Here is a 20255-nt window from a genome sequence, read left to right as displayed (position 1 = left end):
TAGAACATCCCCCCCCTTCATCAACATCAGCTCCTGAAGGGATATAGGAAAAAGCTTCATAATTTGTATAATCTCCAGTCTCTCTCCTCATTATTGGCTATCTTGTAAAATATTATTTGTAGTGAATCTAAAGAACATTAGCATAGCTTCCTGCTCTCTATGATAAGAAAGAAAACCTTGCTCCCTGATGAGATCTAGTAGACTGTTTGTGCAACCTCTTGATGTCCTCTGTCTTCCTGATAGGATTTCGGTCTTTTCCTGCTGCCATGCACAGAGCCCTGCCAAGATGCACTGAAATTATCCTCAGGAGCTGCCAGTCAAGGGCTTTTTGCTAATGCCAGGAAAGGTCTGTGAGCAGATTTCACGTTTAAGATGAATCAGAAATTCAGTGTATTTAGAATACTCTCTGAACCAACAAACTTTAAGTCCTAGAGATGCCCATACTTGAGAATGGCTTGTGCTAAAATAGTAAAAGTAGTAGGCTAAAGAGCCTATTAATTGCAATACGAGTATTATGGCTTAATACAATAAATTGAGTATGATGAAAAGTTATATGGTGCTCCCATTAAGTCTGGTCTCGAAGATGAAGCTAGTGTACAATTAGGCTGCTCACTGGGGCAGCCTATCATGCACATACTATATCACTCTTGCACCGGTTGCCAATAAGGTACCAGATCATGTTTTGATCTTGTCCTATAAAGCTCTACATAACTTGGGACCAAGATGGAACACCTTCTTCCTTATTGCCTCCCACATTCACTACAACCAATTAATGAGGGTCTCCTGGTTGTGCTATTGTCTGCAGAAGTGCAGTTAATGGCAACAGTGTGATGTAGTGGTTAGGGTGTCATACTAGGATCTGGCAGAGCAGGGTTTAAATTCCCAATCAGTCATGAAGCTCGCTGGATGACCTTGGGCCAGTCACAGCCTCTCAGCCTAACCTACCTTACTGAGTTGCTGTGAGGATAAAATCTGGAGGGGGAGAACTATGTTTGTCTGCCAGGAAAGGTGGGATATAAATGTAATAAAATAAATAAAACCAGAAGAGAGCCTTTTCTGTAGCAATGTCTGTTGTAGAACTGTCTCCTCTGAGTTTAGGCAATCACCCATGCTTATGTTTATACATCTGTTAAACACACTTCTGTGCTCCCAGGTCTTTGCTGGTGCTTGACTCCAACAGATTGCAATACTTTACAACTCTGCACTGAGTTCCCAGGGAGTTTTAGCTTTTGTACTTCTAGTACAAAAATATGTATTTTAAAACTGGTATACTTTGAAACTGCTGAATATCACCCCAAGTTTGATGTGAGGGGGGGTATAGAAATGTTTTAATAAGTAAGTAGCAAAAAAGACCATAAGACTGATGCAAACAGAAATTTCTAGCTTATCTCTATAAGAAACATAAACACAAACCTACTTAGACGTTCCTGTCTTTTTTTATCATAGCTACCCCAATGTCTCTGGATAGACAAGAATGTAAAATGATGTCAGACAAATACGAATATTCACTTGGCAATCATCTTGACTGTAGGGTTGCCAACTTCTAAGAGGGAGAGAGAGAAATCTGGTACCAGGGTAGGGGCCTGGGGCACAGCCTCACAAGTTCAAGAGCTAGGGACAAAGCTTAGCACGGTAAAGTGGGGGAGTCCACAGTAAAAACATGATGTTCATCTAAGGCAGAGGTAGCCAATGTTGTGTGTCCCAGACGTTATTGGGCTACAACTCAAACCGCCAGAACCACTAGCCATGGTGGCTGGGCACGATGGAAGTTTTAGTCTACAACCTCTGGAAAGCACGATGGCTACCACTCATCTAAGGCATACAGCTATTCCATGTGCTTTTAAGTCCCCTGCCACCAAGCAAGGCATCCTAGTGATACTGGCTGGGCCAGGGGTAGGGGGAGCAATCAACTGGGAGTCTTTTGATCTTCTGGAAATTTTATATTCATCATTAAGGCCTTGCTTGTCCTTTGTTTCAAAATATGTATTGAAACTATTCAATCTTCCCTCTGAGCCAAAACTGGTGTTCTTTGTCCTCACATAAGAATCAAAGACTGGCGAAGACATAACAATCTCAGTCCAGTAAAGCATGGTTTTAAAGCCTGGGAATAAGCTAATTATTTTTATTTATTTATTTATTATTGCATTTATATACCACCTTTCCTCCAAAGAGCTCAAGGTGGTGTCCAAACATGGTTCTGCTCCCAATTTCATATTCACAACAATCCTGCAAGGTAGGTTAGGCTGAGAGATACTGACTGACCCAAGGTCACTCAGTAAGCTTCATGGCCAAGCAGGGATTTGAGCCCTGATCTCTCAGGTTCCAGTCCAACACTCTCACCACACTGCTAATACACTCCCTTCTTGCTTCACAAGCCCAGCTGCAGGGAACCAGATCCTGGATGATATTCTAGTTTAAATGGAGTTCTTAAACCACAGCTTCCCATTTGGACATCACAGGAAACTCTCTTAAGAAACTAAGAAAGTTTTGCCAAAGCTGAGAGTGTGTGAGCACATGGTTTATGCCTGAACCAATAAACCATGCTTTATCAGATCAAGATTGCTATACCTAAACCAGACCAATTTCTGTGACAAAAGTGTAACTTTATTAGTAAGATTCTCAGCCAGTCACTTCCCATTCCAAAACCTCCCTACTGTTTTAGGTATGCTGTCCTGATCTATAGCAATAAAATATTTTGTGCTTGGGCAGAGTATTAATTAGAACACTGTTTGGTTTCTTTTTGATATGACTAAATTATTACTATGTTTTCCAGAATAAATCTGACATTTGTTTAACAGTTCTTGGTTTGCTCTTCCATAAAGCTTTAATCAACTACTCAAAACATCTTACATGTGATACTATAAAAAGTCATAGGCTGGAAAGCCAATGGTAAAAAATAACAGGCCACATCCACACCATACATTTTCCCCACCATTATTCCAATTTCAACTGTCATGGCTTCTCCCAAAGAAGCATAGGAAATGTAGCTTGTGAAAGGTGCTGAGAGTTGTTAGGAGACCCCTATTCCCTTCACAGAACTACATTTCCCAGAGTTCCCTGGGAAGAGGGATTGATTGTTAAACCACTCCAGGAATTGTAGCTCTGTGAGAGGAATAGAGATCTCCTAACAATTCTCAGTACCCTTCACAAACTACACTTCCCAGGTTTCTTGACTGATATGTGGAATAATGGTAGAATAGATGTGTGGTGTGAATGTGGCCATAAACTGATTCTCTGTGGAGCTCTGGGAGTAAAACAAAGGTATGGTCTTGTGATAACCTAAGAGATAAACCACATTCAGGCATAACACCAAACCATGGTTTGGCATTGCATGCACAAGTTGAGTGTCAAGGAGAATCAAGCCTCAGGCCTTGCACAACAGGATTTCTACACTGATTTCCTGTTGTTGGCAAACCATAATTTGGTTTGTGCCCAAAGCAGTGCCTGGACTACAGAAATGAATAGCCTGGGCTATTCATTTGAAACTCCTCAATTATTTTCTCATGCCCCAATAGTTTTATAGGCAACATAATGCTGTATTTTTGAGAATGATTGCATTCATTGGAGATCATGAGTCCAAGGAGCATATCGTGAATGCAAGTAGCGTATTATGTTTGCCTTGGACACAAGGCACACCCCATATGCTGTCTCATGAGAATCCCAAGCAGAAGAACTAATTATTTTGTACTTTGAGGAGCTATAATTAAGAACACCTCTTTATCGTATATATATTTTTCAGACTGAGACCACATATAGTGGAAGATGAAAGACATGCTCAGATCCTGTGTCTCTGAAAAGCTGATTCAGGCAATTTAACATTATGGGGTACCAGGAACATAGAAAACTGCCTTACAAAGTCAGACATTTTGGTCTATCTAGCTCAGTATCGTCTACACCAACTGGCAGCAGCTCTCCTGAGTTTCAGATAGGACTTTCTCCTAGCCCTACCCAGAGATGCTGAGGACTGAAAGCGAGACCTTCTGCATGCTCTATCTAGGAGATGCTCTCTAACTGAGCAAGGCAGCTTCTACTTCCTTCCCAGGCCACTGACAACAATCTGATATATAATGTCCCATGCCATAATAAACAAGATCCAGTAAACTCCATATCATCCTTCATGCTTAATTTTCTTAGTGCGTTCCTATTGAAATTAATGTATCTGATCGGATCCAACCCTACAATCTTGCCCTTGCACATTCTAGTTTCACTTACATCCTCACTAACGGTAGCTCTGGACAGCCAAAGTTCAGTTGCCATCTCTGGCCCTCCCATTCTATGTTTACAAATGCTTTAAAATAGAACTTCCTTGAAATTCACTGAACATGAAGCAAAGGAGATCTCAAAGTTCTGCAACGCATACATCTAACCTATTTTAAAGAGTTGGGAGCCTCTTAAATAGAATCTAATTTCTGAACAGGGCCAGCTGGATTTCTATATAAAAATAATGTCCCTCTCCCATTTCCCCAGCAGACATGTGGATTGGGTCAATGGAAAGTTACCATGACAACGTACTGCACGATTTTAGGTATTAGGCAATTGTGCCAAGATAAACAACACAGTGAAGAAGTGTAGCTCCAATTCTGCTTTGATAACGTACGCTAAGCCTCAAAATTCACATGGAAGTTTTTTAACCAGTAAATTAAAATAGCGCCTTTTACAATCTTAATCATTGAAGTAGCACCTCACTTTCCGTTTGCCCTTAAGTCACCACTCAGTAAATGTCTGGGTTGATCTCCTGCAGACTGCAATCTGCTCCACAAAGAGCAACATAGGGAACTCCTTGTGAGTAAATGCTTCCTTAGGCATGTTCACATGCTGGCTAGGAGGGTTCTAACCTTAACAGCTAGATGGGAAGCATAAATTCAACATATTTTCCTCAACACAGAAATGCAGGCGGCTGATGAGGGAACAGTGGCGAGATATTAGAGGATATGTCATGTGATCTGCCCTGCAGTCCCTAAACCAGTCAGCTGTCTTGAGGTGTGGTGGAAGACACTGTTCCGTTGCCAGTGTCTGTACACTGTACATGAAACGCCCTTGCCTCAGGCACCAAAATGTCTTCGGCTGACCCTAGAGATTAGGAATGTAATGATTGTCAGGAAATCAGGGATGTGCTACAAGCTCACATATTTCCATCATTCCATGCTGTACATCTGTACCTGTGCTAAAACATAACCAGTATCCCCTTTGTAACCACAGTATAAAATCAGGATTTGAAGATGGTGATGTAAAGTCTCGTCATGATGAATGTATAACAGTATATCACAAACAATTAAAACATAGGCATGCTCCTGAACTCCTCACTAAGGCTGCAATCCAATACACACTTACCTGGGAGTAAGTTCCATTAAACCCAATGGATCTTACTTCTGAGTAGGTATGTACTGGATTGCATTGTAAGGCACTGGGCCACTGTCACTTATGAGTTTCACAGTTCAACACTGTTTTTTGTATTCTTAATAAAATGATCCTCAGATTTGTGTACATAACCAGGTCTGAGATTCTGCATAGCTGTAACAAAGGGTTTTTTAAGAAATTGGTTTATAATTATACTCTGCTAGACCCTTTACATGACAGTCAATAGAAGGAATATGGTCACAGAAAGAATATTGCATTATGCATTTCTATATTAAGTGTCTGAGTATTATTTATAGTCATAGCATATCACTTTCAGCTTCCCCTGAAGAAAAGCAGAGACGTTTCAAATGCTTGGAGAAGCCTGATGGTCAATTTGTAAATAAATCCTTCTGCAATTACTGGCTTCACTTTTTTTGCTGCTTTGTGATGCAGCCTTCCATCTGTTTGCAACTTCAGGTTAGTAGGCAACCTAAGTTTTAAACAGGGATACTTGAGGAATTTGTTCTTAGCAAATTTCAGTACTAACTGACCTAAACAACACCTCCTGAACTAAAGTGCGGATTGCAAAATATTTATCCACCCTTCCTGAATGTCCTAAGGCAGTTCTTGGTTCAAGACAACATATCAAAATGTGTTTTAAAATGCATACTGAGAGAAAATACGTTTAGAAGAATATATCTGGAAAGAAAAGAAGGATATAAAAATTACATGTGTGGACGTTCATGCAGATTTTTCTTTAAATTGCTGATTAATGTGGAAATGACATGGAAAGGACTTATGGGTAAGCCCATGTGAAAGTGACCCAGAATGAAAAGAGACTAGTTTACCTATTTGAAGGATCAGCATTGCTTTTTCAGGTGCTAATATTTTTTATACAATTTACCCCCAACCCTTTACAAGCGGCATACCTGGGGATTTCCCACATTATATCTGCGCAAAGCTTTGTGAGGTAGATTAGTCTAAATTTTCACAGAGGGAGAGAATGAGACAGACTAGCCTAAAATCATTCTGCGAGCTTCACAGGTGAGCAGGATTCTGAATGCAGGTCTCCTTGACAAGAGGCCAACACTTTATCCACTACACCACAACTACCTAAGGACAATAGTATGTAATATCATAAAAACATGACCTTCCATTAATCTCTAGACAGAATACATGTATCCGCCTAAGTACAATTTATTTCACTGTCACACACACTTTCACATTTCAGACCACCTACCTTGACACCAATAACGGCCTTACGATGATAAAAACAGCAGAGAGATGCTATGAGCGTTTGAAGAACATTACAGTCTTTTGGCATTTTCAAATCCTTTGTCCCATGGACCAACAACCTCCCTTGGCACACAAAATGAATGGTCCCTCCCAGCTACTTCCAAGAGCTCCCACTGAGTTTAGCTGCTGCCTGCTGGGTCTTCTACACTCCCCCCACCTCACACTTTAATCCCAGGCTGTTTCCTCAGTGAAAGCTGATCCTGTCATCTAAAGAGGACATCTCCCGCTTGCTTCCAGCGTAGATCAAAATCATCATGGGACTTCGTTCAACTTGCCAATGAAATCCTAACCCTCAGAGAGAGAGAGAGAGAGAGAGAGAGAGAGAGAGAGTCTCTTTCTGTTTGGGAATTCCCCAGATTACAAAACACAAGCCCCTCAATCCAGCAAAAAAGCATCACCTTTTTCTTAATGGCAGCACATAGCATCTTGAGTCATTAGGCACAGAATGGCTTCCCCGGTCCTCTTATTCCTCTGCAGCAACAAAAAATAAGTAATGTCCATGCCTATATCAGTAACACTGCTAGGTACACAACTGATAAGCGGGGGGGGGGAGAGAGGAGATGGAGGGCACTTGAGAGAACAGTTGCCTAGGGGGTTGCATGTCTCTGTTACTCATCATCATCAAACATAAAGTTATATCCTGGTGCACAGGTAACCAAGGGAAAAGAGTGGAGCCTATTTGTTTAGAATTAGGAAGCTGCTGGCAACCTGCCATGCAACAACAACAGAGAGAAGCCAGTAACATCATCACAGCCACTGCTAACGTCATAGTAGTAAACACTACCTTCTGCTATTTAATTAGAAGATCACTCACTGAACTGGTGCTGGTCCCACACACAACTACACAGGCTTCTGGAAAGCAATAACTTAACACAGCTTGCAAGTTCTGGGTATTAGCCAACTCCACTGAAAATCCATCAGATTTTTATAACTGATTTCAGTGGGAGATTTCTGACTTTGAAAAGGGGGGCAGTTCCCTTTAAAACACAGTTAAAGCTAAACTTTGAGACTGGCAGGCCAGAAATAAATGTCAGTCTATACGCTATGGTTTTGCACGTAAAAAGCTCTGCACAAAAAAGTACTAAGCAAAGCTATATCTCTTTTGATCCTTTCCTTCAGTTCCAGGTTGCACTGCAGAATCCAGACCTCAGTGTGCCACAAGCAGAAGCCCTGCAGAAAGGAACTTGCAGAGTAAATGGCTCCAGATGTCTTAAGTAAGTGATCCTAGCCACATACTGCAAGAAAAGAAGAAAACCCAACACAAAACAAACATGCTGTGCATTCTGATCTGGAAGAAAAACCTGCAGTACAATGGCCAGCCTTTTAACCATGAGCAAAACGCATGTACCAAGTCATGCCAAAAGGACATTCTGGTGCAACTCTACACCAGCTAACATCCTGTTCCAAGTTGAGGCAGGTGCCCTAGAACTAGGAGACAGAAGACCTCCAATATAACTAAGAAATATTGTAACCTCATACATGTCTATTCGGAAGCAAATCAGAAGGGAACTTGCTCTCAAGTAAGTGGGTACAGGACTGCAGCCTAAAGATAACTCTGAGCTATCTGCACATTGGGGGGGGGGGAACCAAGCATGTTGTTCTGGACTCTACCATTTCAGGCTGCAGCAAGGATTTGCATGTTTGAATACACTTCCATGTCAAAAATCCTTGAAAGCTAGCAGAATGTGAAGAAGGGTTGTTGCACAACATTCTCTATCAATTCCAGGTTTCTATGCTTTTGTGGGGGGAGAATATTCCAACGTGATTTCCTACCAACCGTCTGAAATGCTACAGGCCAGAAAATGTTTTTCTGAACATGAAAGTTCCCCAATACAAGCAATATGAACGCACTCTTTCCCCCCCTTGACGTTATAAAAAGTTACTGGAATTCTCCACCACAAGAATTTTATTATGAGCCAAGCACTGAAATAGTTTCAAGTATGTGACCAGCCATATATAGTTTTGAAAACATCCAAATGTTTAATTTTAGGTATTTAATTTTAGATGGAATCAGAAATCCCTTGCAAAACAGATGCATAATTTGTCCATAATATACTATGTTCATAAAGCAGCTAGGCAGGAGGTGGATTACATGAATAACTCATTTCCTAACAGCCTTCTCCTATAGTTTTGGCAAAAAATATTCTATGTAATTTTAGCTGTTTTGAATATATCTGATGAAAACTCTAAGTGGAGCCGAGCCGCAGGGTGCAAGAGTTAAACTGGATTAACTAATCCAAAATAAGAAACACTGCACCAAAATTGAGACAGTTGGGGAGTGATTTATAACAGTTCCAAAACAAGCTGTGTCAGCAAACAGATCCTTAGGAAGGCACATTTTGATTGCATTGGTAATGTGATAAAATGTTTTGCTGATATTGGCAGGATTTGTTTTGCAAGCACAGGAAAAAACAATTTAATCTTTTTATTACTCATATTTTCATATCCCATAAATGCTCTGCTCAGAAGGGTCATACAACAACTTGCAAAATAAAAAGTGTACTATATACAACAATTCAGAACAGTTTAAAACAAACAAAAAACTGAGCATGGTGCAGCAGGTATGGCTGTTCATCAGCCCTGGAAACCCCAAACCAATACTAAGCAGCTGGTCTTGAGCATATGAAGACAGCACAGCTCTTTTGCCAGCAAGTAACCCCATACATCTTGGATTGAGACAGGAGCTTAACTGACTTCCGGGAAGGGTGACTTAGCCTGTGCCTGCTTTTGAGACGGGCTCCTGCCTCAAAAGAAGCTTATTCAGATATATCAGTCAGTTTTTTCTTTTTTTTTTGACTGATTAAACTTCTCCCGGGTAGGGAGAAACGAAGAGATTAACCTCAAAGCCTATTTTTGTTGGGACGACCAGATCTCATTAATTTATGGGACGAGGTCCAGCCGACGAAGGTGGGACGGATTTTCAACAGCAAGCTCTATCTGTTAAAGCGAACGTTCATCTTATCTTCTAAGAGAGAACGCACTAACAGGCAAGCACCCTTCTTTCTATATTTTTCTTTTACTTGACTTAAATTGTTGCTGTTTAAAAGAGATTTGCCAGATTGATCGGTTTTTGACATCTCACTGGGGAGCCGTAACTTCTCTCTGCTACGCACTAATTAATAGCTTATCTCTGTTTTTGTTGCAAAAAGCTGTCCTGGATTTGCATTCTAAAGATACACACAGAAGAGGGATTTCTATTCCAGATTTTTATTTTGAAAAATATTATACTGTTTTGAGATTACTCTCTTTTTGGTCTATTTTATTTTGACGAATCTGTTTCTTGACGATTGCCACTAATTGCTTCGATCCTGGGAACTGCATTTTGTTTACTTAACTATTGGAGAGATAAGGCTGTCTGCTCTGTTTATACTGTGATGTCACCAAGTTTGGAGTATTAACCCAATTGTTGCTGAAATAAGAAGTGGTTTTCCTATATTTTTCTTTTAAAATGGCAATTAAGAAAGTGGCTGAGAATCTGGAAATAACTATGTTTCAGAGAATAATGGATGAGATTGAGATAACGAAAATTGAATTGAGTAAAATGAAGCAGGAGATTAAAGATATAAGGGTCCCTGTGAGAGAGGTGACCCTGGAAGGGGTCCCTGTGAGAGAGGAGACCCCGGAGATTGGAACAGGGGTCCCTGTGAGAGAGGAGACCCTGGAGACTGGAATAGGGGTCCCTGTGAGAGAGGAGATCCCGGAGATTGGAACAAACGTGGAACAGGAACAAGATTTGGAGTCTATGGACTTTAGAAATAAAATCTATTGTTTGGAACTCAATGTTATCTCTGAAGAAATTAATGAAGATTCTAGAGATAAAGTTATCAATGGCATGGATTATCTTCTGGACTGGAATGATGTGATGGAGCCCAATATAGAGAAAATCTATGGAATTAACTGCAGCCATGTGACAATGGAAAAACTTTTAAGAGATGACCCAGTGTATTTTGAAAAAAAGAACAGAGATATGATTTTACAGCAGTATTTCAGCAACTTATTCAGAATGGATGGCAAGAAAATATTTGGGATAGAGGTAATTCCCATCAGACTCTTATTATATGACTATGGCTTTGACAGCAAGATTATTATGGAATACTGATAATGGAAGATTGGATATGGAAATTACTGGACTTAACAAGACTACTGAAGATGGAAGATGGAAAATGGAACTAATAGAGATAATAGAACAATGGCTACTGAAATTACTGAACCTAACAGATTCTGATGTGATGGATTAATTGAAATGTTTATTTTGACTATGGTTATGACAATAAGATTATCATAATTAGTAATGAGATGGATTAATCGATATGCTTATCTGGAAAAAAAAAATTGATAGATATATTTCTTAAAGAATTGAAACCTCTCTTTGACTTTTTGTGGAAAGAATAAAGTAATGTTTATGAGATTTGATGATTAAGTAAGATAACTACTGGAGGAAAGTGATTTTATAATATGACTTAAGAGACAGGATTGCTATATATTATAGACTTATAACTGATTTGATCTTTGACAAATGGGAAGTCAATATTTTACTCTTTATTTTTTATTTTTGTTTTTTTTTTCTTTTCTTTTTTTCTTTTTGTTTAACTATTTTTGATTTTGTTTTTTGTCTTTGAATGTTTTATGATTTTGTCTTGTATGTTTTATGAAAATCTGAATAAAAATTATTGAAAAAAAAAAGAGACAGGAGCTTAACTAGGAACAAGGAAGAAAGTAAAATCCCTCCTCCATAGGGTGATCACTTATGAATTTTTTTAAAAAAAACACCACAAACTTCACCCAAGAAGGGACACCAGTTTGCAAAAATATTGCACATCCTAATTTATTATATGTATAGATACTAATTTAAAAATAATTACTATAATTTAAATAGAAATACAGTGCATCTTACCACAGCAGAGAAAACTGTGACCAGGTAAGCTGTAGGTCTGCTCTTCAGATGCTGACTTCCAAGGCCCCTTCTTATGTTTTTTCCCCTTTAAAATAGACTTGGACCAGAGGACAACCTTTCAAATAGAGCACTCCAAACAGAGGACCATCCTCTGTAAAGCTGAACACATGCCCACCCTACACCTCAACTTACAACCTACTTTATTGAACCAATTTCACACAGAATAGGCTGAGCCTCTTCTCAGATGAAATCCATTCAGGGCATTTGCACACAACACTAAAAGGACAGGTTTGCATTTCCTATACCTCAAACGTGAATATAGAACCAACTCAAGACAAGTCAAGTTACTTTTACTGTATTTAGCCATAGGCCATTATGACAACATGCAACCTCGCCTAATCACTGTCAGTAGCATAGTGCAGGCTCCCTTCATGATCGTCATAGCCATGCCACGTCCCCTTCTTTTGCTATTGGGTTGAGAATGAGATCCCTGTTAATGTTTTCTCCCACAACAGCAGGCTTCCCTAGGAGCCAATCAGCATGAAAGGGGAGAGAGTTCATTACTGAAAAGAGTCTTCTCAGTGGCTGACCCACCTCCTTTCACTCTGATTGGCTCCAATCAGCAGGAAAGGACAAGGAAGCATGTTAGAAGACTCTTCTCAGTAGCTAACACGCTCCCCTTTCATGCTGATTGGCTCATGGGATGGTGATCTGGGACGCCACTCTCAAAAACGTAAGGGGTCTAAGACTCCTCAAGACCACAGATGACTACACCCCTGATAACCATGAGGAAGATTACAAAATACAAACACAATAAAAGTATTAAATCAAGGAATCTTGCATACATTAAATCTATGTACTCACAAGTATCTTCTCTTCTCCAAATATTTATTTATTTATTTATTTTATTTTATTTAATTTATAGACCGCCCTAAGCCTAAAAGGCTCTCTGGGCGGTGTACATCAGAAATAAAACAAGCACAATATATAAATACAATAGATATAACAGAATCAAAAAACAACCAAACAAGCAGGGAACCAAACTACATCAAAATACAACAATAATGCAATACTGTTAAAATACACTATAAAATACACATAAGATACAGTTTAAAATGCCTGGGAGTATAAAAAAGTTTTCACCTGGCGCTGAAAAGATAGCAGCGTCGGCGCCAGGCGCACCTCATCAGAAAGACTATTCCACAGTTCGGAATATAAAATATTCACTGACTAGAAATGTACTGGATTTAAAAATAGGTCTCTTCTGGTCTTTATCCCTGGGATAAATACTGCGAGAGAGGCTTAAAAAGGCACTTTTAAGGTTCTGAGTAAAAAAACAAAACAATTGTCATGCATTTCCTAGGCCTACTAATTGTGAAGATTTAATTGGACACTGAGATTCATCTGGCAAGCAACTGATTAGGTGGATTGTTGTCTCTTCGCAAAAAAATAAATTTGAAGTGTGTTGCATACAAGTACAGTGTCAGATCTATCCAACAGAACAGCTCTAGCCAGCACTCATAATCTGCCAGAATACTGATATAATAGTCAAAGAAAAGCATCTGTTCACAGAATCGAGCTCACGGTGGGTGAACACCAGAAACTATTCTAATTAAACACAGTCCATTTTAATGTAACCATTCAGAATCAAAACAGCACTTACGCAGTTGCAGGCCGTGCAACTGGCATGTAAAATAAGTCAGAGGATGAACACAAAGCACTTCTATATCCACTGATTTCAAATTAAGAAGCATGCTTATTTCTCCCACTGACATCAGTGAGACTTAAAATGGCTCCACTTTGGCTGAATCTATATTGCATCTTGTAGGACTGGTGCAGCAATATGCTGCTGCATCTACACATGCATGGACGTACATAAAACCTTTTGCACAGACCCTGCTTGTGTAGCATTCACTTGGCATTTTTGCACATTACATAAATGATAGACCTCCCCCACATTAAAGTTGTGTCATGCTCTGAAAAACCAGTGCTTAGAGCTCAGTTGAAAGCACAGCTTTCCTTAGGAAGGCTGAACACAGACAACACTTGTTACAATACTTAAGGTTGCGTGCAAGAAGCATTTTTGCCCACTGTGTACAAACTCATAGTTTTGTCCTACTGCTGCCAAGCAAGCATTGACTGTGTTGAAGCGCTACAGAAATCTGCAAAACCAGAGACAGTGGAATTAATATACAAAGGTGCCTTGTTCATATTATTTTATCTCCCACTCTGAAAAAAAGTCTGTCTGCAATCCTACCTCAGTGATCATCTTTTATTTATTTGTAGGAATTTCTGTACCACTTAACATGCATGTCAGAGTGGTGTTAGAACATTTTAGTACAACAGCATACAGTAGCTTGGATCTAGAGTGTCCCTGGTGCAAGCGGATGCCACTTCTTCCTCATGGCAGGTGGGCTTGCAGATTTCCACGGACTGCCCTCCCCACCCTGTGCTGCAGCACAATACACACTCTGCAAAACATTGCTCACTGAATGTCTCCTGACTCTGCAAGGGCTCACAGCACAATTTGTAAACTGACCTCCATTTGCTTTTACCTCCATTTGCTTTTATTAGCAATACAAGGAACAGCCCTATCCAGAGTCAAATCAGTTCTCTGTCTAGCTCAGTGCTGTTTACCCTGACTAGCAATTGTATTTCCCATCCTTGTTCCATCAGATCCTTTTAACAGAGATGCCAGGGATTTAACCAGGAACCTCATACACACAAAGCATGAGTATCATCTCCGAGCCAGAGCCACAGCCGCTTCCAAAAGAGTGACAGCCCAGAAATATATTTTGGGGAAGGGACCATAGCTCAGCAACAGGATACATCCTTTGCATGCAGAACATCCTAAATGCAATCACTGGCATCTCTAGTTAAAAGGATCAGGGTGCAGGTGATGGGGAAGACCTCTGTTCAAGACCTTGTAAAGCAGAGGGCCAAATTCAGAGACAAAGAAGGCTTAATTAAGCCCACTGGCTGGAAGGTTCTCCACCACGGCTCTAGGGCTGCTATTGGCCCCACTGAGCTAGATGGACTAATAGTCTGACCTGGTATAAGGAGGCTTCCTAAATTCTAAGCGATATACTTTTATGTCATAAGGTTGCTGGGGGAGTTTTGATTCCTAGGAAGCAATGCAATCACCGTAACCGCTGCTAATACTTTCACTTGTGAGGATAAGAAACAAATGGGACTTGCCTGTGTTCTAGGAAGCAATGTTTTCTCAGATCATATGGGCTTTTTATGATCTCGGCAGTACACCTAAACATATTTTGATAAAGCTCATCTGTTTTATGCATGCTTTTGCTATGTCAATGGTCCTGCTGCATGGAGGCACACAATGCATCTCCTTTGTTTTACAGTCCAAGACCATTTCTAGAATCTGCACAGCAAGAAATTACACTCTGGCTCCCCCATATGGATAACAATCATATGTTGGAGAGAGATTTTAAAAAAAAGACACTGCAGTTTAGCTTCTTTATTGTCCTGCTTTTGAGAAGGAATTGAGAAGCTTGTCAAGGCTGAATTCCCAGTGAAAATAATTGTTTAAAACTGGCCAGACCACAATTATGTATGTATTATACATAAACAAATGCACACCCACACAACCAAAATTTAAATTTTACAAGCATGGATGTACTTTCCTGGCTGCCACTGTATGTGCTTCCACCCACAAATCTAAGCCTAAAGAGGCAACAGAATCCCCACATTCCACACATGACCTAATTTGCTCTATGCTGGTATGCCGGTCTCTATTTTGAGTTAAACTTATGTCCCAGGTTTTGAGTGAGGTGCAAAAATGTCCCATTCCACTTTCAGAACTTCTAGTAACCAGTAACTCTGGAGTTCTACCCAAATGGTACGTACAATTTAAATACCCTTATGAGTAAGTAAGGGTAACTGATCAGCGAGGAAGCCTGAGAGTCCTTATCTATAGCAGGCACCATGCCTATTACGGCAGCTGTTGTATATTTGAAATGAAGGCTTACACACTACAAAGATCCCTGAAGAGGACTCTATTAGCTATTTGTGCATATGTACCCATGGCCAAACTCAGTGCAATGTTTGTTATGTGGTTGACCTTTGTTGTTTTCAAAAATAAATAGCCAGCAAGCCGGGGGGGGGGAGAGAAGAGCCCAGTCAGGAATTATGACACAGGACAAGGGGCTTTTAGCATTGTCCCTGGCATGCCCAGCCCCGGTGCCTGCTATTCTCAATGGGCGGAAGACTCTCATTGGTGCCGTAGTACAATCCCAAACCACCTTCCCGTCACACCAGCTATTTATTTTTTAAAAACCAATTAAACAAGGGCAACTGATATGACAAAGGCCATGTCTAGCTTGGCCTACAGAGTATATATCTTCCTAAGTGATCTCTGGCAGCAATGAGGAAGCCATCCAGTGTCAGGGGTGGGGAACCAGGTTCCCCTCCCCCCAGAAGTATTTCATTTATATAAAATATTTCTATCCCATCCTTCTACCCCACAATGGGGCACTCAGGGCGGCTTACAATAAAATCACACACACACACAATATACAGAATAAAAACACAGCAGTAAGTTAAAATACATAAAATACAATTATTTAAAATACATAAAATACAATAAGCATATATATACAGACAAACCAAGAAACCTACATGTATATATATGAGTACAAATATGGAGAGATAATAGTAAAAACCACAAGATAAAAATTAAAAAAGAAAATAAACAAAAATCATAGATACAGTGTCAGACTCACCCACCAGACTCTCCCAAAGGCACTCCAGAACAGGATAGTTTTTACAAATTTCCAGAAAGCCATCAAGGAGGGAGCAGAACAGGCTTTCAGTCTGACATATTTAATTCCAGGCATGCAGAGGAGACCAGAGGTAGATGATCTTAAATCCAGGGCAGGAGCATATGAACGCAAGTGGTCCCTCAGATACACTGGTCCAAGGCCGTTTAGAGCTTTAAAGGTCAAAAACAGCACTTTGAATTGGGCCAGGAAACAAATTGGGAGCCAGTGGAGTCGGTAAAGCACAGGAGTAATAGGCTTCCTGTGCCATGCTCCAGTTAACATTCCGGGTGCAGCATTTTGAACCAACTGTAGTTTCTGAACAGTTTTCAAAGGCAGCCCTACACAGAGTGCATTACAGTAGTCAAGCCTCGATGTCACCAAGGCATATGTCCAGTATGCCCAAATACAGCACTTGGCCATTTCCCATAGCAACTATTGACTCGTATGAAATGAAAATGTGTATTTGGGACACCACCAGAGTGCAGGCCACTTATGTAACAATATGCTCCCTGGTTCATAATGCTAAGCCCTACAGACCTCTCCTGCCTATCCTTCTTCCTCTTTTCAGTAAGCTTTCTTTTCCTTAACTCTGTGCTTCCTTTGCCCTGTTCCTTCCTCAAGCTTCCTTCTCCTTAGGTTTCCAGTTTCTCACTATATTGCGTTCTCTTTAGCCTTCAGATGCATGGCCTCTCTGCTGGTCCCACAAAACTATTCCTGTCCCCAGAGCCAGCAAGATATACAGTAGGGCCCCACTCATACAGTGGGTTAGGTTCCAGACCCCCGCCGAAAAGCAAAAATCGCCACAAAGTGGAACACCGACAATAAAATGGTGCCCAACGCCTGAAATAGCGCCGTATGAGTGGGACCCTACTGTAATTGCAAACTGCCGTATTAGTGGAACGCCGAGAAGCAGGGCCCTACTGTATTTATTTGTGTTTTAACAATGTTGCAAGTTGCATGGAGACCGTGGGGTAACAAGCGACTAACCAATCTAATAATAAATCAATTAATTATGTTTAAATCCCATCCAGATTTACACATGTCCCTTCCCTCACTGAAACTGGACTACAAACATTCTAGCAACTTTGTTCCCTAAGCACTTAGAATGTTCATAATTATTCCATCTGAACCCAGCCAACCAGTATCAGAAACAAACGCAATACAATACAGATTATCAACACTTCAAAGAAGCTATTTCAGTTTTGCACCATCTGCAACTTCACAAAGCCTGCAATCCTGGGAGTAAGTCCCATTGAACCCAATGGAGCTTACTTCTGAGTAGACGTGTATTGGATTGCAGCCAAAGCCATTAATAAAAACAGCTTGATCTAAGCCTCTAAGACACAATCACGCCCCGGAAAAAATAAAGTTCCAGCTTTAAACCAATAAGGTAAGTTCTGGAATTCAAACTGCTCTTGCTTGGAAGTAAGCCCCATCGAAAACATTGGCGTTTACTTCTGAGTAAATATTTACAGGATTGCACTGTTATACCCAATATATTGTTTAAAGCAGGAGTGGCTAGCCTGTGGCCCTCTAGATGTTGTTGCACGAGGACTCCCATAATCCAAGCCTGCATTGCAAATGTTCAGAAACACCTGGAGGATGACAGGTTAGTCATCCTAGTCTAAGGACAAGATAACATTTTAACATTATTTTATATCCACTCTTTTCCAGAGAATCTTTCCAAGTCCAAAGTTCAAATTGGCTATCTTCTGAAATCTTACATTTTAACACCAGATAGCGGTTTTCTTTTTAGAACTGGTGGAAAAATATTGTTCTACTTATCACACTAGAGGGCAGTGTATTACCACAAGGCACATCTCTTAAAATGACATATTCCTAATTAAGCCTAAACCAAGAACTCTACAAATTAGGTAGGTGGATCTAACAACTAGACACTGGTGATTTATGGTAAACAATTGTCATCTGTGAATCACTGCCTTGGTCCTTTCTTGCTAATATTTTCAGAAGCTGACGTCTGACTAAGTCATTAAATTGGAAATATACACATCCTAAAAAATCCCTACAAAAATATTTACAAAGTTCTTTAGAAACATTCTCAAGAATGTTCTAAAGAAAGCCACAGCTTTCCCCGTTTATTCATTCTCAACTGAAAAATCTCTTATTATTATTGCTTATATCCCAACGATACTTCTGTGCATTTACTCTTGTTCCAATATTGTTGGGGGAACTGTGCAATTTATTTGTTTGTTTGTTTATTTATTTATCCATCCTGCCCTTCCTCCCAGTAGGAGCCCAGGGCGGCAAACAAAAACACTAAAAACACTCTAAAATATCATAAAAACAGACTTTAAAATATATTAAAACATCTTTAAAACATCTTAAAAAGCAATTCCAACACAGACACAGAATGGGGTGAGGTTTTTACTTAAAAGGCTTGTTGAAAGAGGAAGGTCTTCAATAGGCGCTAAAAGCTAACAGAGATGGCGCCTTTTCTAATACTTAAGGGGAGGGAATTCCACAGGGTAGGTGCCACTACAAATAGGTCTGTTTCCTATGTTGTACGGAGCGGACCTCCTGGTAAGATGGTATCTGCAGGAGACCCTCACCTGCAGAGCGCAGTGATTGACTGGATACATAAAGGCTAAGATGTTCTTTCAGGGATCCTGATCCCAAGCTGTATAGGACTTTGTACACCAAATGGAGACACAGATAGGCAACAACTGGGCTGAAGTTCTGGATATGAGCAGAGGGACTTCCCTTGCTAACAGAGAACAAGTACTTTCTCACTTCCATAAAACAGGAACTCAAGAGTCTGGCAGAAAGCAGTAAAAATCTAACAGACTCACCACTTACAAGCTATAACAAGTACTTTGCTGTACCAGCCACCCAAGGGCAGTATTAACTAGCAGTTCCTGTCATCAGGATGACTAGGTCTGAGCTAAACACCTGGAAGGGACTCCATAATGGCTGGCTGAGGGGCAAGGTGAATATCTTAATGTCACTATATCCTGAGAGAATTCTTTCACTTATTCTTTAGTTCAGATTTTGGGGGGGAAATCCCCACAAATTACAATTTGCAAAGATACCAAGACAAGAACAGGCATAATTTAACTGTGTGCCAACTGAGCAACTCATTTAGGCCAGTGTCCTTTCTTGAACTGTCAGTCAGTTTGGGCTGCTTTCAAAGGTATACTTGACTTTAGCAGGGATTTGGCTCTTAATCAGCAACTAACTTTTTAGCGCTGTTCCTGTTTGTAATTCAGCAAAGCCTGAAGGGCCAGCAATATTGGCTTTAGGCACTGATCCACTGCATTCCCAGGCACGCAGACACACACTCTCTCCTCAGAGAGGATAGTAACCTAAACTTCAGCACCTTTTCCTGCAGGGCTCCTACTTACTCCAAGACACTGTCAGCAATCTCTTAGAAAGCAGTTACATGCATTACACCTTGGGATCAGGGGTTATTCAAGAGGACAGGCTGGCATTTCTGAAGACCAGACTAAGCCCCCGAGTTGCCAGTTGCCCATCTTTAGCGCTTTAAATCAGCCACATCCAGTTTTCAGTCACTTAAAAAATGACAGCTGCTATTTTTGTATTTGTCTCTAAGTCTTCACTGAATCTACATAGGTGATTTCTGAACTGAACCTCACGGCACTGAGGACCATTTTTCACGTTATGTTTTCAATGACATAAGAGCACTCTCAAAAGTTTCCCCATTGTCTGAAGGATCATATGGGAGGAAGGGTGAGTCAACAGACTTTCCCAGAAACTATCGGATATGATATACATCAAGGAGCACCTTGGAAGGATCCCCATATACATCAGAGGTAAATCAGGACCAGCATTTTCAATAGGTAAGTGTAGGCAGCTTCCAAAGGGGAAAGGACTAGTGGAATCATAACGGGCCCTCCAGTCTCTGGCACTGCATTGTCTTTTTTAGTTTTTTTTTTAATATTACTGCACATGTGTGGACAAAATGCAGA

The 20255-nt window shown here is 40.4% G+C and overlaps 1 protein-coding gene across 7 annotated transcripts in view; it reads right to left on the bottom strand.

Annotated features, from left to right (window-relative positions):
* The window catches only part of BCAR3 (BCAR3 adaptor protein, NSP family member), a 117630-nt gene that overhangs the window by 36812 nt on the left and 60563 nt on the right, over nt 1-20255 (bottom strand). The window contains exon 1 of one of the 7 annotated variants that reach the window (XM_061633761.1): nt 6578-6754. The exons of the other annotated variants lie outside the window; for them this stretch is intronic. Coding sequence (XP_061489745.1) covers nt 6578-6661 — 84 coding nt within the window. The 5' untranslated portion in view covers nt 6662-6754. Of the gene's footprint in view, nt 1-6577; nt 6755-20255 lie in introns of those variants that run through there. 7 annotated transcript variants of the gene reach the window in all.

Source organism: Rhineura floridana, chromosome 6, assembly GCF_030035675.1.
Source record: "Rhineura floridana isolate rRhiFlo1 chromosome 6, rRhiFlo1.hap2, whole genome shotgun sequence".
Classification (NCBI taxonomy): domain Eukaryota; kingdom Metazoa; phylum Chordata; class Lepidosauria; order Squamata; family Rhineuridae; genus Rhineura; species Rhineura floridana.
The sequence above is the reverse complement of the archived record's forward strand: the minus strand, read 5'-3'. Positions and strand labels throughout refer to the sequence as shown.